General features: G+C 34.4%; 1 protein-coding gene across 1 annotated transcript in view; it reads right to left on the bottom strand.

The window, feature by feature from the left end:
• The window catches only part of LOC127871046 (sodium/hydrogen exchanger 10-like), a 257,467-nt gene that overhangs the window by 46,456 nt on the left and 183,609 nt on the right, over positions 1–27,402 (bottom strand). The window contains exons 9-11 of the mRNA XM_052413666.1: positions 10,538–10,619; positions 10,059–10,161; positions 6,577–6,655 (exon numbers count right to left, since the gene is read on the bottom strand). Coding sequence (XP_052269626.1) covers positions 6,577–6,655; positions 10,059–10,161; positions 10,538–10,619 — 264 coding nt within the window. The remainder of the gene's footprint in view (positions 1–6,576; positions 6,656–10,058; positions 10,162–10,537; positions 10,620–27,402) is intronic.

Below are 27,402 nucleotides of genomic sequence, written 5' to 3' on the forward strand. Positions count from 1 at the left end.
CGCCTATGGCGGGGGATAATAATTTATTTTCCAATTTCTTTTGGTGGAAGAACAATGTATTCATAAGAACTACCTTGTGCTTGGCAAGCTTCCCAAAGCCAATCTCGCGTTCGCCAGTAAATGTTCAGAAATTGTACCCGGAAACGCAAATGGAATATATTGTGACACACACAAATAAAAACAAACATTTTGTATCGCGTCAAATCTATTTTACCAGACCACATTTAGCATTGGACTTTTGACTTTTTCTATATATGCAATGAACATTGATTGATTATTTAAGACAATTTAAAACATGCCTGAAAACAATGTTCAAATCTTAGTTGAACATGTAACTTCAATATATCAAACTAATCACATAACAATGTTCAAATCTTAGTTGAACATGTAACTTCAATATATCAAACTAATCACATAATTTCTTACTGAGATTATCCTTTCAATTGAAGAAAACAAAAAACGGTCAACAAACCATCAAACAAACTATAAACTTTAGTATTGTCAATATTCTTACCGAAAATGACTAAAACGAAAAACATTCATCACATTTGGGTTTTGTTCCAGTAATTAACCAAACAAGAAATAAAGAATGTTTAATGGCAAACTTGAATTCTTAAAGAAAGCTGATTACTATATTACTGTTTTGGTTCTAGTCCAGATAGATTTTTAAATCTAAGGCCCTACATTTTCAGGTTTTATATCAAACTATTTATAACACAGTACTATTATCATAGCTGCTTTATATGTCAAAGAGATTTTAAACTGCATGGACTGATCTAAGCTTTATACGGAAATATAATATCTGAAAGCTGCCCTTCTTGACTCAGAAGTAGGGGGAGAAATTATGGCCGTAAAAAGTATTTCATGACCAATCCCAATAAAAGTTATTCCGGATGGAAAACCTGCAATAATTGGATTTGTCAAAGGCTCTACAAACTAAGCAAAAAGGACCTTGCTGTATATCTTTTATTTGGATTTACATTGGTGGTATATGTATCTAAAACAATTTGGATTAAGTGTTTGCTTATAAATACGTAAACTAACATTTTACTAAAACTAAGCATAATGATTGTTAAATTACCATTTATTCATTCTTTATATTTGATGTGGTAACAAATAGTTTTTATGAAGACAAAAAATTATAATTATGGTATTCTAAGGTGGTCATGAAACCAGAAGTCATTTCAAGAGTGGATTACCGTTTATTTGATCCTTTAATAGCTAAATTACTAAATCACCAATGCAGAGCAACATTAATATGTATTTCAAAAAAGACTGTGAATTTCTAGCAACAAGAGGGCCATGATGGCCCTGAATCCCTCACCTGACTAACCTTGCTTCATCAACTTAAATTCTATCAGACCCATATACAATCCCAAGCCAGATTTCATTAATTAATACATTCTGACAAAATTTCATTAAGACGTGATGAAAACTGTGACCTTTTTCATCTACACAAGGTTTTACTAGAATTGGCCCGGTGACCTAATTTTTGATCCCAGATAACCCATATACAATCCAAAATCAGATATTATCAAGATAAACATTCTGACCATATTTCATCAGATGAAAACTATGACCTCTACTGTCTACACAAGGTTTTTCTATAATTTAACCCAGTGACCTAGTTTTTGACCCCAGATGACCCAAATACAATCCCAACCAAGATTTCATTAAGATAAACATTCTGACCAAATTTCATAAAGATTGGATGAAAACTGTGACCTCTGTTGTCTACACAAGGTTTTTCTATAATTTGACCTAGTGACCTAGTTTTTGACCCCAGATGACCCAAATACAATCCCAACCCAGATTTCATCAAGATAAACATTCTGACCAAATTTCATAAAGATTTGATGAAAACTGTGACCTCTATTGTCTACACAAGGTTTTTCTACTATTTGACCTAGTGACCTAGTTTTTGACCCCAGATGACCCAAATACCACCCCAACCCAGATTTCACCAAGATAACCATTCTGACAAGATTTTATAAAGATGGGTTGAAAAACCTTGACCTCTATTGTCTACACAAGGTTTTTCTATTATATGACCTTGTGACCTAGTTTTTGACCCCAGATGTCCCAATTACAATCCCAACCCAGATTTCATCAAGATATACATTCTGACCAAATTTCGTATAAATTGGATGAAAACTGTGACCTCTATTGTCTACACAAGGTTTTTCTATTATTTGACCTAGTGTTTGACCCCAGATGACCCAAATACAATCCCAACCAAGATTTTAATCAAGATAAACATTCTGACCATATTTCATAAAGATTGGATGAAAACTGTGACCTCTATTGTCTACACAAGGTTTTTCTATTATTTGACCTAGTGACCTAGTTTTTGACCCCAGATGACCCAAATACAATCCCAACTCAGATTTCATCAAGATAGGGTAGTGCGGTGGTCGAGTGGTAACACTCTGGTCTACCATTCCAGAGGTCCCCGGTTCAAATCCCGGCCGGGGCACTGGAAATTTCAGAAATGCTTCAAGTGTTTCCCACCAAACTAGAGATGTACTGGTATGAAACCCAGGTAATTCTCGCGTGTATCGGTGCTATACACTGAGCACGTAAAAGAACCAAGGTATCTATTCGCAAAGAGCTAGGGTATCGCACCCGGATTCCTTGTATCCCAATACTGTCTCTTCTGCTTGCTGTCTCTTCAGCAAAACCAAAGAACCCCATTGGAAATAAGTTCTTGCACTTTCATGGGTTATCCTTGACCGCAAGGTCAAAATAAATACATACAAACATTCTGACCAAATTTCATAAGATTGGATGAAAACTGTGACCTCTTCTGTCTACACAAACAAATTGTTGACGGACACACGCACGCACAACGGACGCCGGACATCACACGGTCACATAAGCTCACCATGTCACTTCGTGACAGGTGAGCTAAAAACAAGAGATGTGTTTGTCAGAAACACAATTCCCCCTATTGCGCTGCTTTGAAGCCATAAATTTGACCTTTAACCTTGAAGGATGACCTTAACCTTTCACCACTCAAAACGTGCAGCTCCATGAGATACACATGCATGCTAAATATCAAGTTGCTATCTTCAATATTAAAAAAGTTACAACCAAACTTTAATAAAAGTAAAAGTTTTAGGAAAGAAAAATACAATATTTGATCATTGACCTTGAAGGATGACCTTGAACTTGACTTTTCACCACTCAAAATGTGCAGCTCTGTGAGATACATATGCATGCCAAATATGCAGTTGCTATCTTCAATAATGCAAAAGTTATCAAACTTTAACCAAGGTTAAAGTTTTGGGACACACACATACAATGAATGAATGAATGAATGACAGACAGTCAGGCCAAAAACAATATACCCCCGATCTTTCGATCCGGGGGCATAAACATTATAAACATGCGTGTAAATAAGTTGTGTCCTCATTTTATAAATTATTCATTTTTATGTACCAATAAGAATTGTAAATTGGTTAAATTCAATTAAAAAACAGTTTCCAAGAAACTAATGCAGTGGAAAATGTAAGAAGGTTTCCCATCAGCTAATTCAAATTGTCATTTTAAAGGCTCTATACAGGTGAAGATCCGTAATTATTTACCGATTTTTAAACATTTTTTTCCGTATTTTATATATAAAGGTTATCAAAAAACAATATGTATATGCTATTGGACATTACCATAAAAATATGAGCAATGCAACTTGTCTTGAGCTCGAAATACAGTGTCCTCCAAGTCAATCGTGTTTACAAACAATCAGTTTATTTACATCGCTGTTTACTCGGGAAAGTGAAAGTGACTCAGGTCACCAAAAATATATCGTTGATTTTCAATGTTTTCCGGTATCACTCACAAAGAATGTCTCTTCTAATAATGGTCAAAACGTTTGTAGTGATCTAATTAGTTACTTTTTGCTGGTAAAAAGTTGTTTGAAATAGAATTAAAAGTGAATGTTCTTTTGGCTATTTTTAGCATACGTCACCGCTTTGGGGCTACACATCACGTTATTTGCAAAGTTGTAAACATTTCTTCCAATTATGAAACGGGTATATCTTCAATACTTCTTGACAACGTTGCACCTCAGCTGTGTTATTAGCATTTTTTATGCAAGAGTTACTAAAATCTGGTAAAAATTATGCAAGTTTATGTGCATAATAATTGGATTTGTCACCTTTATAGGGCCTTTGAAAGGAGCAGTATTCAGGTCAAAGTGTAAAATTTTACAAACTCATAACGTATGTTTTCATCTTTTTTTCTTAAGACTGAACGACCATCCCATAATGCTATGTAAATAATCTTATTCAGCATGCACATGATTATTGATTTTTAATTCCAAATAATTTAAAATTTTAATCTGTTTACTATTATGAATTGATATTAACTTGCAAAACTAATGACTATTAGTTTTCAACAACATCATTTTTCAGTTAAATGTCTTCAAGGCCTTCCATAAAATCCCAACATATCACATTGGAAACTATCTTATGGATAGAAAAGTTTCAATATTCTAAAACTTATTTAGTTAACAAACAAAATAACTAACATTAAGAACAGTCAAAAAATCACTTACTAATATTTGGCATTTTTAAATAATTCAAAACAAAAAACAACCAACTTGTTACTGACCTAGTTAATGTAATATCTAATATTTCAAAGATGGTTCCAAAGGAAATTTCTGTTGGGTCTATTGCATTTAGAGTTAAGAATTAACAATTATAAATAAGCAATTGGCAGGTTGCAACAAGTAGTTTGCTTATAAAGTATATGAAATGAGGTAAACAGCATAGTGATTATTAAGTTAATAGTAAACAAGAAATGTGTGTGTAAGAAACACTATGTCCCCTTCTGCGCCGTTTTTTTGACCTTTGACCTTGAAGGATGACCTTGACCTTTTACCACTCAAAATGTGCAGCTCCATGAGATACACATGCATGTCAAATATGAAGTTGCTATCTTCAATATAGCAAAAGTTATTGCAAAACGTTAAAGTTGGCGCAAACAAACCAACAGACAGTCAGGGCAAAAACAATATGTCCCCCACTATAATGGTGGGGGACATAAAAACAAGTATTTTTAAACAAAAAGTAATGATATAATAACGGATAATTTATCATATTTAACAATAAATGAAACAAACAATATAACAATCAATAAATTGTAACAATTTTGAACCTAATACCGCTCCATTTTAATGCTAGTGTACTAGTACTTTATTTAGAGGGAATTAGATACAAATTCTTACCAGAAGTTTCTTCTATGATTATGAAATAAACATATATGAAAAAGATTTTAATTTTCAAACATGGGTAACTCTAATAAAAAATACTGTAAATTATATAAATTCAAAACTTATATATAACAAGGGCTGTTTGTAAAACATGCATGCCCCCCATATGGGCTGTCAGTTGTAATGGCAGCCATTGTGTGAATATGTTTTTTGTCACTGTGACCATGACCTTTGACCTAGTGACCTGAAAATTTATAGGGGTCATCTGCCAGTCATTATCAATGTGCCTATTAAGTTTCATGATCCTAGGCGTAAGCATTCTTGAGTTATCATCCGGAAACCATTTTACTATTTCGAGTCACTGTGACCTTGACCTTTGACGTAGTGACCTGAAAATCAATAGGGGTCATCTGCGAGTCATGATCAATATACCTATGAAGTTTCATGATCTTAGGCCTAAGCATTCTTGAGTAATAATCCGGAAACCATTTTACTGTTTCAAGTCACTGTGACCTTGACCTTTGACCTAGTGACCTGAAAATCAAGAGGGGTCATCTGCCAGTCATGATCAAGGTTCCTATAAAGTTTCATGATCCTAGGCTTAAGCATTCTTGAGTTATCATCCGGAAACCATTTTACTGTTTTGAATCACTGTGACCTTGACCTTTGACCTAGTGATCTGAAAATCAATAAGGGTCATCTGCCAGTCATGATCAATGAACCTATGAAGTTTCATGATCCTAGGCCTAAGCATTCTTGAGTTATCATCCGAAAACCATTTTACTATTTTGAGTCACTGTGACCATGACCTTTGACCTAGTGACCTGAAAATCAATAGGGGTCATCTGCCAGTCATGATCAATGTACCTCTGAAGTTTCATGATCCTAGGCCTAAGCATTCTTGAGTTATCATCCGGAAACCATTTTACTAGTTGGAGTCACTGTGACCTTGACCTTTGGCCTAGTGACCTGAAAATCAATAGGGGTCATCTGACAGTCATGATCAATGTACCTATGAAGTTTCATGATCCTAGGCCTAAGCGTTCTCTAGTTATCATCCGGAAACCATCTGGTGGACGGACGGACCGACAGTCTGACGGACCGACATGTGCAAAACAATATACCCCCTCTTCTTCGAAGGGGGGCATAATAATGTGTATTTAAATGTTTGAACCAATAAAGAAATCAAAACACTTGTGGAATCTTTAATATCATTATTAAATGTATTATGATTATTATAAACATATTAATGCCAAAGCAGTTAAAATAATATTTTATTTATATATACTTAGACTAATATTTGTTATTTCCCACATATATAACCTGCATGCATACAGTGGAATCAAATCAATTCGGCCCCTTACCTCTTCTTCTGTTGTCTGATATGGATCATTCACCTCTGTCTGCTTTTCAACAGTTTCCCACTCTGCGTCTGCCAGAAACCTGGGATGTAGATCAAACCTCAATAATAGTTCTTCAGGCACAATGAACTGGAATACTTGGGTAAATAGCATCGCTGTTTTTATAAGCTTAATACTTTGAAATCGAATGCAAATACTTTATAAGTTTTTGTTTGCATCAAGGATCCAGAATCAGTAATCTGAAGAAACAGTGTTATTTCATGCATCAGTATTTGGGCGCTAAATAACAAAGCATGAAGCATAATGACTACGTTCTGGTCATATTCAGGCTGCACAGGCTAATCAGGAACAACACTTTCGGCTTTTATGATAATTTTAGTTTTAAAAAGGAAAAACTTGTCCAAGTATTTTCTTAGCAAAATTAAGGCAGAAAGTGACTGCACAGGCTAATCTTGGACAACACTTCAAGAACATGCATTTGGAGGTACAACACAATCATGACTTATAATCAACAAGTAAGTCATAGTGATTATATTCTAAGCCTCACTGTATATTCTCTGTATCAATCTCAATGTTTAAAAGTGATATGAAAGTCACCTCGTCATTATATTGATTATTGAAAGAGACATCCTTAATACTTTATCAAAAGTTAGTTTTTTTCTTGTAATTGGATCTCTTCATCAGTTGTTGGCTAAGCTCAACAGCAACAAAATCCTCAAGGAAAACAAAAATTATTACCTGATTTATTATTGTGAAAAAAAAAAAAATTAAGATAATTATGTCACTGCTGTCAATTAAAGCCTCTGAAATAACAAGAGCACCGCATAATGGGTGCCACGCTCGGCTGCGAAAGCTTGTCAGAATTTTTTATATTTTTTTTAGAGGTCACAGTGACCTTGACCTTTGACCTAGTGACCCAACAAGAGATGTGTTTGTCAGAAACACAATGCCCCCTACTGGGCCGCATTGAAATAAAATTTCTATTTATCATTTAGCAAGATAGAAATCATCTCCCTTAAAAGGTTATTACTTCCCTTGAATTTTGTCCAATCCAACTGGGAGGGGAAGGGGGGAGGGGGGGAGGAGGGTCTAACAGTCAATTATGACCATGTCAGACATCACTGACAGCCAAGGCCTGTGGTTTAAAAGAGATCATTACCAGAGTTGATCATGTATCTATGGACATAAGTCCACAGGTATGTAATGAACATTAAAGAAATTATAAATATATCATTTAAAAAAAAAACTTTGACAAATTATTTGGGTTATAAATAATTAAAATAATAAATCTGTACAGTAACTGTGAAAAGAACTTCAATTCTTGGTAAGGAAATATATAATATGAGATTTATAATTATATAAATTACTTCCCTTGAAAATATTTGTCTGTAACAAATCTCTATTTTTAGTAGCAAATAATTAAAAGCCACTACTGTGACTGTAGATTCACCACTCAAAATGTGCAGCTCCATGAGATACACATGCATGCCAAATATATAAAGTGGCTATGTTCAATATTGAATAATTTTCTCCCTTTTTAAAGCTTATTACTTTTCTTAAATCTGTATTTTTTTACCATAGACCGTAAATGATGACCTTGACCTTTTACCACAATGTGTTTGTCAGAAACACAATGCCGCCTTAGTTATACTGCGCGGCTTTGATTTATTTAACAAAAATATATACGTGGGCAGGTCAGATAACTATGTCCATTTAAAGCTTATTACTTCCCTTGACTTTGTTTTTTCCACCCTAGACCTTGAAGGATGATGTTCACCTTGAAATTTTACCACTCAAAATGTGCAGCTTCATGAGATACACATGCATGCCAAATATCAAGGTGCTATCTTCAATATTTAAAAAGTTATGGCCAATGTTAAGGTTTAAGCACGACGCGGACGTCGGACGACAAGCTGGCTATGACAATAGCTTGGGTTTTCTCCGAAAACAGCCTTGCTAAAAATCAAAGCCCGAATGGAACCAAATTACTGCTTCAATATATCAGTTTTCCGTTAAACAATGTATGCAATTACATGACAGCATTTGGCTTATATAAACATGTGTATAGACATTTATGTCGCATAAACACACTTAAATACACACTAAGATAATTGAAATCAAGATCTGAACAAAAATCGCTGAGCAAAACTGAACAGCTGCATTATAATAAGGTACTCATACAGACATCACTGTTGAGCTTCTGACTGTATGTCAGTTCAGTGTTGCACTTTGGTGTTGACTAGACTCTGAACTTAACTATCATAGCATAAAAATGGGTTACATTCAAACAATATATTGATCCTCTCACTTTCTAGTATTTATCATCCTTATGCTTCTTATAATAATCATCATCATTTTAAGCTGTAAAAAAAACCTTAATATCATCGTCATAATCACCATTACAATTATATACGTTATCAATACCATTTTCAGCTTTGTAGTTGTCACTGTCTTGGCGTGATCATCATAGCCAGTGTGACGATCACGGGATGGTGAAAGTTTGTAGAATAGTGAATGTAATTTTGGATCATGACTCATATTATATACTTTGAGTCTCCATATTTCATTATAATACATACACAATTGTAAAACCATTGTTATGTTTAGGCATACAATTTATCAAATGGCCAGACTTCTTTAGGCTTTCAAAAATTACAGAGGCACTTATAGACGATATAATTCATACTCTAAAACCAAATAAATGATTCTCTAAAACAAGATTTTCATTGCTTAAAGTTTCCCAATCAGTGCCACAGTAGCTTTAATGTGCTGATGTGCAAAATTGAAAAGTCATTCTCAGATTGTGTCCTACACAGGCTAATCTGGGATGACACATATTTTTTCAAGTTTAAACCTATTTATTTTAGCTCGATTGCATCGAAAGTCTAAGGCTTATAATAAACACTTCTACACTTATATAAACATATATATTACACCTCAGAGATATTGGTCCTTCTATATCTATATGACCGGTTTCAGTTTGTAAAATGCAAAAGATGAACCTAATAGTATATGGACCGGTCACTATTTTTGTATATGGACCGTTCGGGGTTACACACCACTAAATGTGCACTGCTTTACTGTAAAATGACGTCATTTTTTAATGAAATGACGTCATTATTCCTGCGAAATTCTCAGTTTATCTCTTTTAAACCATAAACAATCGTACAACACTGTACAATGGTAAAGGGGAAACTCTTTGATGTAATATAAGAAATAGTAAACTCCACTTCGGTCCCAATGGCATTATAGTGACCAGCCAGGCAGCCACAAACTGTATATGGACCTCAGCCTACGGCTTCAGTCCATATATAGTTTTTGGCTGCCTGGCTGGTCACTATAATGCCATAGGGACCTCAGTGGAGTTTACTATTTCTTAAATGTGACACTTCATGCACAATCATGCTTTAAACCCTGTTTTCCCAGAGAGACCCTCAATAAAAGGTATCAAATTTGTTAAATGATCTAAATGATTGGTTTCCCACCTGTCTGTTTTCAGCATATTGAGAGTCTTCTCGCGCATGTCTTGCAGATATCGCAGGGCATTGGCCATAGACATCCTCTTGGCAGGGGACACGTCACTCATACCTGAATGAAGAGAAATGAAAAGACTAACTCTTTGAGTGAGTGCTGGAACCGAATTTTGAAAGCCTTTGCAAACAGTTTGGATCCAGATGAGACACCACAGAACTGTGGCATCTCATCAGGACCCAAACTGTTTGCTATTCTGATAGTATTCTTTGACAAAAATCGAAGAAAATGCAAATTTTAGAAATTCTGCAGACGACATTTCAGCAGACGACAAATTTCCCAGCATGGAAAGGGTTAAAGTTGCAAGATGTACAACAAATAACAAGTATAGCATTATCACAGAAACATTATGCCAAAGTGAGAGTTCACATTATGAGTTTTGTGCAAACATTTATTAAGTTGCACTTCTTAGTTGTTTGTAACCTTGACTTACCCAGGACCCGCAGTAGCATGAATGTGGTGGTAGCGTTGACGATCAAAGTGAGGAATACGACACCGGACACATGGATCAGCACCTGAAATAGAGCAAACATCAACCATCACATGGTCCCAGAGGTATCTTACTGACCTTACTATAGCTGTGGTAAATTGTTCATAATGACATAAAGATTTCAAGCCATTTAAGAAATTGGACAGCAATAAATTGGTTCTTGATGTTGTTCATGAACTTGAAATCATGACCTGTTCTTAAAATGTGTTCATGAACAGTTTATTAATAGATAAGGAACATTTAAATTCATTAACGGTCCTGAATATTTGATTTGATGATTTGATAAGCATTGAGTGACTTAAATTTTGAACAGTTCATCATGTCAGCATTTGAATTCCTCATGTATGTGTAAGCAGACAAAAAAGTGTATAACTTGAATGAGTTTAACAGGCTTTTTCCGCTCCATTTTGGGAAAACGCCACACTGGAATTTTGGGAATTTCGCTTCGTGAAAACCCCTATTTTGGGAAAAAAATTAATCGCAAAATTGGCTCAATTTAGAAAAATTATCGCATGTAAATAGTGTTTCTTATATTTCAAAGAAGCCGTTAACTGGTAAAAAACGACTATTTGGATAACTTATTATTCAAGTTTTACAAAATATTATGAACATGTGTGATAAGTGCAGGTTTTTTAATCTGAATTTGGGGAAAAGGCTTGGCATTCTTTGAGGTGAAAAAAATCGCGCGAAGCGCCGTTTTTTGAGGAAAATAAGGAAAGTCTTAAATAATCATTTACATATTTTACAGTTTTTAAAACAAGTTCAAGGCAACAATTAATTAAATTATGCAATACTTTCTATTTTCTTCACTGGATCAGGTCAACTTATATATTTTAAGGAGAACAAAAAAAAATAGAAAAAGAATTTTTATTTTTTTTTTTGAATTGGGAATTTTTTTTCAATTGGGAAAAAAACAACCAGATTTGCATTGGGAATGGGGCCGAATTTCGGACCCGTGGCATAGGGCGGAAAAAGCCTGTTTAATTAACAGTGTCCACTATTTTGTTTATGTAAAAAGGTTATAATAATATGCCCTTGATTTAATATCCTCCCAAATTGGTTAATATTTTGTCTGAAATATTGAGAAACATAGCATGACTGGGACCTGCCCTATTGTTTTGTGATGTATTAGGTGAGGCTAACTATTTTCACATTCAGAGAGTCCCATAAGTACCATACTAATGTACGCTTTAGCTACTTCTGCAATGTACATTGAGGGACCATTGTCTGATGCAGTCAATGAAATAACTGACTGAACAACAAAAAAAGACTGACTAACCTGCATTAGCACACGGATCGGCAAATTACACCATCAACATGTATGAAGGTGAACAAAATAATTCCAGAATATCTGACTAAAAAGGACAAGATTTTTCAGCTGGTAACTCAACTTCAGATTCAACTTTAAAGCAAATAATTTAAGTAATTCTAGTGATAACCAAATGGGTAAAAAGGAACCGGATAATATTACATTCAAGAACATTTTTCCTAAAGGACGCAATAATAATCCCCATTTTATTTCAAAATCACTTTTTTGTAATGGCATATCACAATGAAACAAAACAAAACACATGAGTTTGTATTAAATCTGAATGAAGAAGATGATTATATTATGGTAATAATAATGATTATTCAGTAAAAGCAGTAGGTTACAATGGAAAAATTAAGAAAATATCATCTTATATTCAAACATTTTCTTGCAAAAACGCCCCAAAACAGGATTCCTGTTGGTGATAGGTACGCAGCAAACAATTACAGACAATAACATTTTTTTATAGTAAGAAGTTTCTGCAATGCCATAGCAATCCTGGAATTTGTGACATAAGTGTTTCCTAAAGCTAATTCCCTGGTTGCCATTATAATTAAAACATAGCTAGTGGACAAATTGGCCAGTGATTCTAATGTTCTTTAGGCTTCCATTTGACTGTTTAGATACTGAATACTGGAAACAAAGCAATTATTTTGTTTACCAAGCAATATGACATTTTATTAAAATCTTACTGGTTAAGGAAGGACAGAATGAAGGCAGCAGAGAATATTGAGTATATCATACATTTCAATTGTACATTGCTGGCGCAAGTGTACAGTTAATGTGCAAATATGGTCATTTTACTGCATTATTAAGAAAAGGCACTGATTAAAACAACCATTCATCAATTAATTCACGAAAATAATTTCACTTTTATACATGAAACTGGTATTCTTATGGTATCAAAATGTACTGTTGAATGTAAATTCTAAGAACTAAGATGCTATTTTCAAAGTGCTTCACCATTGATGTTTGAACTTGTAAGGGAGATAATTCATTAACAAAACAGCCAACACAATTATTTCCCTTACAATACTAACTTTTGTTTAAAAAAAGCATTTCATCTCCTTCATACTAGTCAACATTAGTATACATAACATAGTCAACAACAACTACTATAAATTCTATCTTTTTTTAAAATTAGTTTTGGTTTTCATTATTTTAAATGATTTCTTTTAGCAAAAATGTCTAACCTTATTAGACCATCAAATGTACCTAGGTTACACACCACCTTACACAGATTCAAACACTTCCTTGCTATTGTGAAGAGAAACATTCTGACCAACGGAGTCTTAATCAGATTCTAGACGTTTACAAACGTTGTCTTAAGGATCTAGTTTTTGTGCACAAACGAACCAGATTCAAACTCAGCCCAGATATTGTTAAGATGCATTCTAACACAGTTCTATAGAGATTCAGTCTCTGTGTCATAAATGTGGCTGTAAGAGTGATAAGGTTTTTCTAAGACTAATTTTTCTAACTAATTGACTTGAAAAATACAGGCATCTTGGAACTGATCAGCCAAGATATTGTCAAGATAAACATTATGACCAAGTATGGCAAGCGGTTCAACGCATAATCCCAAGAAACTAAGTTTCTCATGAGAACCTAGGTTCTCAGAATGAGAACCTAGGTTCTAATGAGAACCTTGGTTTTCAAATAAGAACCTAGGTTTTCATGAGAACCTAGGTTCTCATTTGAAAACCTAACCAGCAAACATATGACGTTGAATAGACGTTGAAAAGACGTTGTACCATGCCGTTGAATGACCGTTGAATTTTGGTTGTAAATGAAAGTTTTTTTAGATGTCATTTTATGACGTTAATTCAACGTCAGGTTACAACCAAAATTCAACCATTAAACAACCACTTTGCAACCAAACTTCAACCCCCTTTCAATGTTAGAATGTATGGTTCGCTTAACGCTCGTGAAATGTTGCGGAATAACGTTATCATTTAACCTAAAACGAACCTAAATCTAATTTTCATATTGAGGTTGAAAACCAACACATCTTTATTCTACACAAGTTTATTGCATGAATGTAATTTATACAAATACATATCATCACATTGTTGTTCTTTTTTGTCTTGAATCTGGATCTGTTTGGGTGTCTTCCCAGTTGTCCTGGAAGTACAAAAAATATCAGAATGACCGACTGTTCTTTTAAAAAAAAAAAACGGAGAAAAAATGACAAGACATACATGTACCGCATTAATAACACCAAGAAAACACACATACATGCGTCATCTTGAACATACACATATATGAAACCGAATTTTCTATCATACATGGTAAAATAATCAAACGTTAAACATCTTTAAATTTAATAATGTATTTTATGACTGTATCAATTCATAACTAAATTTGAAATTAACCTACAAGATCAATATTTTAATCATGTCATGCCCAACAAACACTTTTTATAAACTACATTTTACATAATTATATACTTTAATTTTAGAATTTAATAAAATTAATAATTGAGGTTAAGATAAAAAAATTAATTTTATTTATTTTTTAATTAACGGTGAATTCGGATTATCAGTGTTCAAAATAACGGTGTTTAAGTGTACATATTTATTTTTCACGAAATAACATGTGTTTTCAAGAATGTTTTCAACAACAAATTTCTACCAAAAAATGACTAAGTGAATGTAGTATATTCAAAAGTGGTAGGAAGTCTCCATGGTGCGAGTTTCCCCATAATTCCGAATTTGAATTTAAAGCAAGTGCATAATAATTTTAATTTTAATATTACAAACTGAAATAAAAATAAAAACCTACCTCACAAACTCTTGTTTATCGTTGATTGGTGGTTCCAACTACTCTTATTATTGAACATAAAGGTTTACATTCAATAACAAAACAGTTTGAAAATCAAATTAGCCAGTAGGTCAGTGAACAAAGGAATCAAGTGGCGCGCACACGGGAGGTCTGCTGCTTTATTTTTAGATAACAAGAGAATTGCGCTTGCAAACATTCGAAGATACACAAACGGGTCAAAATGCAAATCTAATTATAAGCGTATTTTGTAAAAAAAACAACAAACAAAACGCCAAATTCTTTATGAAAACATATTTAATGTACATGTTTTATTGTGTGATTTTAACACGTTCTTATAACGTTCTGCGAACGTTAGAAATGTAATGTTAAAATTTGGTTACCTGATAACGTTCACAACACAAGTTACAAATACTGATATTTTTATTTTTATTACAACCTTCTGAAAATGTTCTGGGAAAGTTCTGTGTGATCATAACCTAAATAGAACATAAGCGTAACGTTATTTGAACGTAACGTGCCAGCTAGTTGGGAAGACATTTCTTTAACATAGTTATTCTATGACCAAATAACAACGTCGTATAGACGTCTTTTCCCGATGTTGTTTAAACGTCGCCATTCTAACGTTGAATCAACGTTGTATTATGGTTGCCAACGTCGCGACCGAAATTCAACCAATATTCGACGTCTATTCAACGTTGGGTGTTTGCTGGGTTGGTTCTGAGAAACCTAGTTTCTTGGGGTTCGACGCATAATCCCAAGAAACTAGGTTTCTCATGAGAACCTAAATGGCAAGCGGTTCGATGCATAATCCCAAGATACTAGGTTTCTCATGAGAACTTAATTAGGTTCTCATGAGAACCTAGGTTTTCAAATAAGAACCTAGGTTTTCATGAGAACCTAGGTTCTCATTTGAAAACCTAGATTCTCATGAGAACCTAGGTTCTCAGAATGAGAACCAAGGTTCTCATGAGAAACCTAGTTTCTTGCGGTTCGACGCATAATCCCAAGAAACTAGGTTTCTCATGAGAACCTAGGTTCTCAGAATGGTGAACCTAGGTTATCGCTTAAAGATTGCACATTGCTTCAAGAACCCAAGTTTTCAAATGAGAACCTAGGTTTTCATGAGAACCTAGGTTCTCGCTTGAAGATTGCACATGGCTTCAAGAACCCAAATTTTCAAATGAGAACCTAGGTTTTCATGAGAACCTAGGTTCTCATTTGAAAACCTAGGTTCTCATGAGAAACCTAGTTTCTTGAGATTATGCATCGAACCATTTGCCATAACCAAGTTTTATCCAAAATTGACTCAAAAAGATAAAAGAGCTGATTTTTTTTTCCTTCGATTTAACCTTGTGACCTTTTTTCGACCCAGATGACTCAGATTCAAAGTCGGCCTCGTCGTTGTCAAGATAAAGATTGTCACCAAGTTTCATCAAGATTGAGTTGAAATGTGGGTGACCAAGCATAAAGAATTGATGACAGATGACAAGAGCACCAGACGAAAACTGCCTATTACAGCTCATCTAAGCACCATTTTTTTGTAATGTGTTAAGCTAGGATTAGCTGAGCAAATTTAAAGACTGCCACCCAATGGAAATTTCTGTGGAAATCTGACAGTTCATGAAGACTATTCAGTTTTAACTAAAATGGTTATCCACAGCAAATAACAAACCAAGAAAAACAAAACAAAGAAGCCCACCTTATATTGTGCTCTGGTAAACTAACTAGAATGATCCAAATTTTTGCTGAAACGTTAATGGCCATACAATTTCAGTAGATGAAACCACATGCCATGAAATTTGAATGTTCATCATGATTATTATCTTTATTCTCTCAGCTAAAAATGAAGCAGAAACTGTAAAATTTCATAGCTAATAAATCTTTCATCAATTCTGATTTATTGCTTGGGTAAAAGTGCTAGAATAAAAAAATATTTTATTGGTCACAAATTATCAGCAAGAGTGCAAGACAAATATTGAACCAACATTTTATTAGCTGAAATTGATTTCATATCCTTAACTCTTTCAGTGCTGGTACCAAATTTTGAAGGCCTTTGCAAACAGTTTGGATCCAGATGAGACGTCACAGAACGTGGCGTCTCATCAGGATCCAAACTGTTTGCTATTCTGATAGTATTCTTTGAAAAAAATCGAACAAAATGCTAATTTTAGAAATTCAGCAGACAACATTTTAGCAGACTACAAATTTCCCAGCATGCAAGGGGTTAACATGGGACCGTAAGACTGTTGCTGTCTAGACCAAGGACATGTATATATAACCAATCTTACAAAGTATTTGCATCACACTGTTATACACTTGGTCATTATGTTAACATTAGTTTACATTTAACTAACCTGTTCAATCATTCAACTCCAATAGTAACTCTAACAAGAACTCCGCTGTCAGAGACATATTGCCCCCCCCCCCCCCCCCCCCCCCCCCCCCCCCCCCCCCCCCCCAAACAGGCCCTTGATTCAGGATATTTTTGTGTCACAGTGGCCTTGACCCTCGAACTAGTGACTGCAAATTCAATAGGGGTCCAGGCCAATCCACATGTGAAGCATCAAGTAAATTGGTAAATTCGTTGACAAGTTATTGATTGGAAACTATTTTCACACTCATTGTGACATAGGCCTTTTACCAAGAGACCCAAATTTCATTAGGGGTCATCTACTGTCCAAGGCCAATGCACATGTGAAGTATCAAGTCAATGGGTAAATTCTTTGAACAGTTATTGATCCAAAATTATTTTCACACTCATTGCGACAGTTACCTTTGATCTAGTGACCCCAATTTCAATAGGGGTCATCTACTATCCAAGGCCAAGTCACATGGATAGTATAAAGTCAATCATTCAATTCATTGAGGAGTTGTTATTCAGAAACAATTTTTAAAATTATTGTGAGTGGCCTTGACCTTTCACCTAGTGATCCCAATTTCAATAGGGGTCATCTACTGTACAAGCCCAATGCACATGTGAAGTTTCAAGTTAATCGGTCAAGTCGTAGAGGAGTTATTGATTGGAAACCATTTTCACACTTATTGTGACAGTGACCTTGACCTTTGACCTAGTGACCCTAATTTCAATAGGGGTCATCTACTGTAAGAGGCCAATGCAAATGTGAAGTGTCAAGCTAATTTGTCAATTTGTTTAAGAGTTATTGATCAGAAACGATCTCACACTTATTGTAATAGTGATCTTGACCTTTAACCTAGTGACCCCAATTTCAATAGGGGTCATCTACTGTCCAAGGCCAATGCACACAAGTCATGAAGTATCAAGCCAAACGGTCAATTTGTTGACAAGTAATTGATCAGAAACAAACTGGTCTACCGACAGACAGACCGACATCCAGCAAGGGGTCATACAAACAGAAAAGTTAGCATATTGACATACTTTACATGCACTCAGTGTCCGCTTGGACTACAATATATTCCATTTGTTTGCCTGTTATTTACTTTTACTTGTTAAAAGATGTTACCACTAGGCCTACCGAGGCCTAAAAAGAGTAAAGAGCTCAATGTAAGACTTTCTTATATTTGGGTGACAGTTTGCTTCAACTATCACTCTTTACTTAAAAATTTTATTATTACATTTACCATACATTTAATTAAACTAATTTAACAATCAAAAGGGATATGATGGCATTTAAGCACTTATCCAAGTTCTCACACAACAATCGTTGAGGACCTGACTTGTCAATACAGTTTTGACCCATTTGATCCAATTCAAACTCGGCTTTCACACTGTCCAGGTTTCCTCAATACTGAATCAATGTGGCCTATGTTGGTGTTTAGTTTTATTAAGATCTAGTCATAAATGTTACTAGAATGTTAAAGAATGGTGAGATAACAACAAATGATTTGACCTGTTGACCTAACTTTTGGACACGTGCCCCAGATTCAAAGTTTCCATATGGTCAAGATAAAAATTCTGATCAAGTTCCATCAAGAATGAGATATTAATGTGGCCTTTACAGTTGTACCACTCCAAGGATTTTTCTAAGAGAAGTCCTGGTGACCTAGTTTTGGGACGCACATGGCCAAGGTTCAAACTTAACCTAGATATTGTGAAGAAAATCACTTTAATCAAGTTTCATCATGTTATTGATTGAGTTACATGAGGCCTAGAGTGGTAAAAAGGTTTTTCTAAAATTTGACTTGGGAACCTAGTTTGAGGACGAGTTTGACAATGATTCAAACAGATTCAAAGGCATTCTAGATATTGTCAAGATAAATAATCTAACCGTGTTAAATCAATACTTGAAGTACTGACCTAGTTCTTTGGATGCACATAACCCAGATCTGAACTCAGCCTAAATATGTAAAGATAAGCATTCTGACCAAGTTTCATCATAATTAAGTCATACAACTTTTTTCTAGATTGGTAAAAAGGTTGTTCTAAGATTTTACATGGTGACCCAGTTTTAAATAAGCAAAATTAAAGTCAAGATTTACATTCTGACAAAGTTTCCTCAAGATTGAGAAATGCATGTGGTCTAATATTTAGAACAGGGTTTCTCTAAGATCCAGGCACAGATTTACTGCGGAGGGGGGTGGGGGGGGGGGCTAAAGCCTTCTGTTTTTCATGTGTTATTTTGTGAAACAAAGTTGGTCAGATGTTCCTTTATCCCTAAGTTCCCACGGAGGATGTGCCCTACCTTTCTACTATCCACAGGGGGTCGATCACCTGTTGTATGTTAACACTCAATTATCACTGAAGCAAAAATCTCTTTAGTGCAATAATATAATGGTCTCTTTTTTGCAGTAGATTTTAAGCTTCTGTCTGTTTAAACTAATTAAGCGTCTGATTGATCTCGAACATACATATTAAACAGTGTATTTTCAGATTTCACAACCATGGGAACATTTTTTATGGAGACATTTCTTGCGGTATATACAGCATATCACGACATTGTCTTCATAACCATGAAGCAACAGGCAACAACGGTGGATCAATTTTTTTGGTCCATCCAAAAAACCAAAAAACACAGAGTCAGACTTGGAGCCAATGTATATTTTGAAATTAAATGTTTGTGTAGTTAATTTAACAGAATTTCACATTTCTAAACTCTTTTTTATTTACAGAACTTATCATGAAGATTACTGTTAGAGTTCACCTTCCAACTCAAGTGTGGTGAAAGCTGCCAGCCTCCTACCAATTGGAGCCACAGTGACCGATATAAGTGAGTTCGCAGAACTTCCATTACTTACTGACGATCAAAGGTTTGCACTTCTGACTACAGTTTGGCCAGTGCCAATATACATCTCCTGCCACAAAATTTAGTTCAAAGAACAGAAGTTTTGTTCCAAGTTGGCTGACGTTGTTTCCTGGTCTATTGTATAGTTCAAAGAAATTTGAGGCATTCTGTAGATATTGTGTGGCCTTCTCAGATGAAAATCAATGTGCTTTAACCAACAGCCCTTTCAGGGACTGGAAAGATGCCAAATCTAAATTCAATGAACATTTTAATGGTATGGCTCCACCCCTTCAGACATCAAAAAATGGTGGCAAAGGACATAATAAACATTTGTTGTGCAATTTATTAATTGAGGAGTTTCTGAAAAACATGAACACCCAATCTAATGTTCACTGAGAGATTAACCGTGCAATAGCAGATCGTGTATCCAATAATGCAAAAGTTATTGAATCTGTGGCAAAGACAATGATGTTGTGCGACAGGCAAAATCTAGCTCTTCAAGGAGATAGAGATGACTATGACAAAGGAAGAAACAATGGGAACTTCCAGGCACTATTAGACCTCAGAGTGGAAAGTGGTGATGACATTTTGAGGGAACACTTCAAAACTGCTCCTAAAAATGCAACATACAGAACAAAGATGATACAAAATGAACTTATAATGTTGATTGGCAGTCAGATACAAGAGACAATAGTGAATGACATCAACAAAGCTGGCAGATGGTTTAGTGTCTCTGTCGACGAAGTGCAAGATGTGGCTAACAAAGAACAACTTGCTATCTGTGTTCGCTATTCAAATGATCATGGCAGGTTTATGTGAAAAACATATCCATATAAACTGTATACCATTAGCAGTTGTAACAATGTAACAATACTCAAAACATTTATCAAGCAGTGTACTTAGCTGAACTTTTACTTTAAAAAAACTGTCAATGTTCATTCTTAATTTAAACTTGACTTGTGGGTGATAATGTATCTTCTGTATTTGATGTACTAGAGAGATTCATATTATTGCAAGAAGTCAGTGGTGACACAAGTGGAGAGGCTCTTTCAGAGAAAATCCTGAACATCATCACCAGTTTGAGGCTTGACCCGACCAAGATAAGAAGCCATTATGTTATGACAGAGCAGGTAAGAAATGCTTCAAAGAATAGTTAATATCTTTGAATAAATTATGGCAGATTATTACCTTTGCAGTGGATGATGATTTTTTGATCGGTTGTAGACTGGTTTAACTTAAGACTTGACTATTGAGTGGAGAAGGATTAACAAGTTTTTAATTTACTGTCTTCTCTTTTTTGATGGGCAAAGTAAAAGGTGTTGGTTCTATAATTCTTCAGCAGTACTCTAAAGCCCTTCCATTTCGGTGTGCCTAACATCGTCTGAATCGTTGCATTGTTGTAGCCTGTGATGTAAACAAAGTCTGACGCATGATGGGTATTGCAGATTATAAGGTGATTGAAAGTAAATCGCTTAATATGATGTTAAAATGTTTTGACATCGGAATACAACTCACTTGTTCAAAAAAGTTAAATTCTGTATTAAGTTTGTATAAGTTATTAAATGATTACAAGTTGTAAATGAGATTAATCATAATTTCAGTGTTGCCTTTTCTTCAACAACTCAGCGAAGAGACAGACCCACCGTGAGGCAGCTCTTGATCAGACCAGCCTAATAGAAAAAAAATCAAGGAATTGTGTAGGACCCGCTCTGTACAGGGCCATGATGCCTTCGACTGGTCTTCCTTGACTTCCTCCCAGCAACTATTGATGCCTTTCAGAATATTCTGGAGAACAAAAGTTGCCCAGACTTGCTCACTGATGCCAATTGGATCCTTAGCGCCATCACATCATTCCAGTTCAACATTACCCTGGTGATTGTACTGCGTTGCTTGGCATATTATCAAGTCTCTCAGCATTGTTGAACATGGTAAGCTTTTGTTTACTTAATATTTTCTTATTATCAACACTTTAAACTAGCTTGATCTCCAAAATATATTTTTTTATTGAATTCTCATGGCTAGTTTCCACAAAACTCATACACAATTAGGGTATCTTAATGTAATGCCTCGGTCACACTGTCACGAATCAGAGCTAAGAACGAGCTACGAATACTTTTCAGCACAGTTCATCATAAGCTATCCTTACTGGACCGTGGCTCTCCGTACTTGATCCGTGATCAGTCATATTAGTTTTTGGATATCCCTAGCAACTCTTGATAAATTTTTTGAACATCTTCAAAAAATTGCTACAAATTTATTGATCGTAGCGTATCCGTAGCAGTCCGTACTCAACCGTACTGATCTGTACTAGTTCGTAAAGACAACCGTAGTCGTTCGTACCTTTCCGTAGGCCAAATAAATTTTCAAGGACTTCTACGGATTGATACGAAGAACTACGCAGCGGTACAGTTACGCTACGTATTAGCTACGAGTATTCCATGGATATATCATGGAAAGCCACGGTTCTAGTACGTTGTACTACGGATAGGCAGGAATTTGCACGATCTTGTACGATGTACTACATTTCAGCAAGAAACAGTACGGACATGTACGGTCCACTACAATAAATTGCTACTGAAATACATCATTGAAATAAAGCAACCGTACTTGCATTTGTTGAGTTCACAATCATGAACCGCCAGCAAATTGTGTTTGCGATAAATTTGTTACACTTGGATATTGATATGGCACAAAACACAGGTGGTTAGCGTGTGGCTATGATATTTATTAGTAAAAACATCATTTTAAATGATTCGTAGTTTGATTGAACCGATTTGTGGCGCTCTTTACTAAATCACGTCGATCAGTAGCAGTCCGTACCTTTCCTTTGTTTGTTTCCCAACATTTTGATGGTAGATTCGTTGTGCTCCGTACTGAAATCGTAGCGGCCTACAAATTTTGACAATTTCGTAGTCAATCATAGCCGATTGAATCGCAGCTCATTCGTAGCTTTGATTTGTGACAGTGTGACCGAGGCATATGTTTCAATTTAAAACAGTAGTAAATATTTTTTCTTTATTACTAGTATTAAATTGTCACAACCTGTTAAGCCTATCACAATCCAGGACCTTCGACAAGCCCTCCTACAGGAATAGGTTCGAATCTGTGGGCCTATCAGTAGCATGAGAAGACGATGCCAATCAGTTATCAAAACCAATGGGAACCATACACGATATTGAAAAGATCCTTTCAATGTTTGCAGACATTTGCAAACATTTCAATTCTGACACACATGCACTAAAACCTTCAAAAGTCACCCCTAGCTTGATTCAGCCAGCGTCACGCATCAATTATAAATCAATACATAAGAATAAAATAAAAAACACACATTCTAATATAAAAACCTTCAAAATAACAATTTAAAATGAACGTTATCAAAAGTTGATGATAATGGGAAACAAAATAAAAAGTGATCCTTAGCAAATTTTGAGTAGTATATAATTCTTTCAAAATCACACACCATAACACCAGCTGTTATTGTTTAAAGTAAGCTATTATTGGTCGATATAATGGACCAGCATTGTTTGTACTGGAAGATTAGTGGGAATTTCGTGCAAATTCCAGGATCAGTCTATTAAACAATAATCCATTCCACACTTAAGTGCTTGGCCATATTTAGATATGCACCTGCTAGGGTGTTTCAAGCATGAATTTACATGGAAAAATTTAGCAAAGGACAATTTTGCATACAAGAAGAATGTATTGAGGTTTAATTATGTTATTTAATTTGTTTCCAATGACAATGTAATAAATGCCAGTTTCAGTGTAAATGATAGGAATTTTACGAGTTGGAAGTTACCTCCCAGGGGTCTTAATCAGATATTGAACAACACTTTTATAGCTGTATGCTTTGCAGATTTAATTAACTGATGCCAATATAGCTTACTTGTAACAAATCAAATCAAGTTATTGTTTAACATTGCTGCACTATCGCACTAAGACACCTGAATGTAGAAACTATTCAAGTTTATTCAGATTATTTACACGAAATAACATCTAGTTTGTAATAAATGTGTTTGTTATTTGGTTTGGAATGCATGGGTTGGGATTAATGTAGTATTTCATAATAGGAAGGAGTATTAATTGTTACATACTGAATAGAGTTCACATGCAGGTACCTATGTGCTATTATGTTTTCTTATTTAAGAAAATCTCAAGCTGCAAAGTTATTGATTGATCAATGCCACTTCTACAGAAAGAAAATTCACTTAAAATCTTGCATTACTGTCAATTTGGATTGAACAGTGTGTCTGCAACATTTGTTCAGACTGTGAACAAGGTCACAAAAATGAAGACCTGCAGCAAATAAAGACTGCATTGCCAGCCAGACCTTAATGTACTTGAGTGTTTTTCAATTTTACATTGCATTTTGACCATGTATTGTGAACTTGACCTTGAACATGGGCCCAGTTCATTATGCATATAACTTCTGAGCATCAAGAACAGTTCTAGAATGTTCCATATTCACGTTCTAGAACATATGTTCTGGAATTGTTCCAAAACAGTTTTCTAGAATAAATCCAGAACATTTGTGAAACATGGCTTAGTTCTGAAATTGTTCCAATAATATTCAAGAACATTTTTGGAACATTTCAAGGACAAAATAAGTTCAAGAAATTTCTTAAAATGTTCTAAAATGTAGTTCTAGAACACATTTAGAACTCTTAGAACTCTTCATAAACCTGTAAGTTCTACAAAAGTTCTAATGGATAATAAGAATGCATATAGAACAGGTCTAGAACCAAGGTCTACAATTGTTCTACAATTGTTCTACATATTTAAATAAACTAAATCAGACAATGATAATTTGACTTCAATTTGAAATTAGTAAGTGTTACAAAAGTTCTAATGGGGAATAAGAACACATATAGAACAGGTCAAGAACCACAAAGTCTACAATTGTTCTACATATTACCTCCCTGTATGTTAGGGGTATTTCATCCCTTTAAAATGTTCTTTCAAATATAAATTATACTTTTTGTTTACATAATAATACATACATAATAATGATGTCAACAGCATTATACTTATTTTCTAATTCTGTAACTATTTGAAATTTATTGTTGTAGTTAAATAAAGTTTATATAATTTCTTATATAAACTTTATTTAATAATGTAAGGTAATCAGGTTCAGGTCAGCACATAAGGTAGTCGTGAAGACGCAGCGATGACCTGTAAATAAACTCTGACATTCACACGTAAGGTAATCAGGTTAATCCTGATGAATATATATAGTTCAATTGGAACTATGTTTTAGAATCGTTCCGATGGTTTGCTTTAAATAAGTCTGGAACAAACGTTCTAGGACACACCGGATAGAACTGTTCTGTAATCCTACTGAAAATGTTCTAGAATTATTAAGGAACAAATGTTGAACGTTAAATGAGAAAAATTTCTAGAACAATTGTTCTTAAACAGTTCTGGAAATTTACACAAGAACAATTCTGGAATAGTTCTAAAACGATGGTTCAAGAATTGTTCTAGAAAAAAACTTCAGAACTATTTTAGAACAATTGTTATAGAAATTATTCTAATTTAACGTTCAACAACTGTTTTTAAATCATTCTAGAACATTTTAAGGATGATTCCAGAACACTTCTAGTCATTTGTTCCAGTACAATTTTAGAATTTATAGAACAGTTCTAAAAGGTTTCACAGGGGCACTGACATATCCATTACATTCAAACCCGCAAGGTATCAGAGTCAATCCGCAGTCAGAAAAAGAATCTTTATATAATATAAATGTTATTGCATTGACTAGGTGAACTGTAATTTTATTTTGGCCAGAAATATCTTAAATGAAAATATTCCATGATACAATGATACATGTTAATAATAGATGTGCTTTCAACAATTTTATGATAAATACTTTTTTTATAATTTGACAAGAATTAGTCCACCATATGATCAATTTATAAAGAATGAGGAGGATGATTTTTGAAACTATTAAAAAATGAAAACCAATAACAATGTCTGATAAACCACTAAAACAGGTCGGTTCTTAGGGCACGTTTATAAATATCAAGAATATGTACTGATAATTCGCATGTGATCAGTTGACTTGTATGTTTTTATTACATTTCTATTATCTTCTTTTAATTTTCTGTTCTGTACATAGGAAATGTTTTTTTTTAAACAGAAATTGTAAACAAATAGTCCATTGCATTAATTAAAGTCTCACAAACAGTGGCACTCCCTGTGTATTTACATTTTGCAGACATCAAATAAAAGATGCTTCTTGTTTGAAGCCATAAAGCAACACCTTTCTTGCAGACAAAATTGGCTTCCTTTGTCTCGCAACCCATATGCTAAACCAATCTTGTGTTTGTAACTAAATGGCACTCTTCCGATTAAGTAACAGCATGTACATGGCTCCGCTTTGTGAATTTTTTGCAGATGCTTGCAGAGTTAAACAGTTAATTGAACACGTGTTTTACGCAAGTTGAGTCCCTATTTGCCGTAATAACTCGGCCTACGCTTGGAAACAAGGAATACATTTATCTCGGATTGCCCAAAAAAAGCTGTCCAAAAAAGGCTGAGTATAAGTTCCAATTAAACAACTGTCTTTACTGTTTCTAAGATAAGCTGAGGCGTGTGTTTACGAAATTCATAAACACATTTATTGTAAATAATGGCACATTGCTTTGTTGGGTTATTAATGCTTGTTATCAAATTGCAAAATAAATATATATTTTTACCTACTATAATATCTGGTATGTTAAATATAATGAAAAATATTTAACATTATTCTTGCCTCACAGAATCGATTTGATGTGGTCACAATTTTGCTGATGCTGATTTTCAAATTGTCTTGTAATATTTTACCCTTCTTATGAAAAGCACATACACAAAATGTCAAATTGTTGTTGTAACCATTGTTTATACCCCCATTGTATGAGGCGAAAATATATGACTGAGTTTTACAATAATAATATGAAACAAGACTATTGCCAAGCAATATATGTCCCCTACCTTGACATAGGAAAAAAATGAAATGACATGCATTATTAAATCTCCATATTGCCATCTGCCCATGTTTAAAGTTTCATGAAAAAATATGAAGAACTTTTAAAGTTATTGCAGGATCCAGAAAAGTGTGACGGACAGACTGAAAGACTGACTGACGAACAGAGCGAAAACCATAAGTCCCCTCCAGAAAAAAGACATTTTCTATCTTTGATCCAATTTTATGTAACTCTTCATCCTTCACCAACACCTAACACAATCAATGCAATATATCTTTTTAAAGTTATTTCTTGTTCAAAGTTATTTTAAAATCCATTCATGTTGGACTATTTTGCTGATGTTGTTTAAACTGTGCTTTTAATTTTAATGGAACTTGCATGACCGAATATGAAATGTGTCTGACTGAATTGTTTTTTTTAATTTGCATGTTAATGAAACAAAACAATTGGCAACAAATTTTACACATTCATTATCTTATTACTACTTCACTTATCGAGGGAGAAGCTTATGCTCTTTGAAATAAATCACTCCTAAGCACTTTTGTGTGC

Source organism: Dreissena polymorpha, chromosome 1, assembly GCF_020536995.1.
Source record: "Dreissena polymorpha isolate Duluth1 chromosome 1, UMN_Dpol_1.0, whole genome shotgun sequence".
NCBI classification, from domain to species: Eukaryota; Metazoa; Mollusca; class Bivalvia; order Myida; family Dreissenidae; genus Dreissena; species Dreissena polymorpha.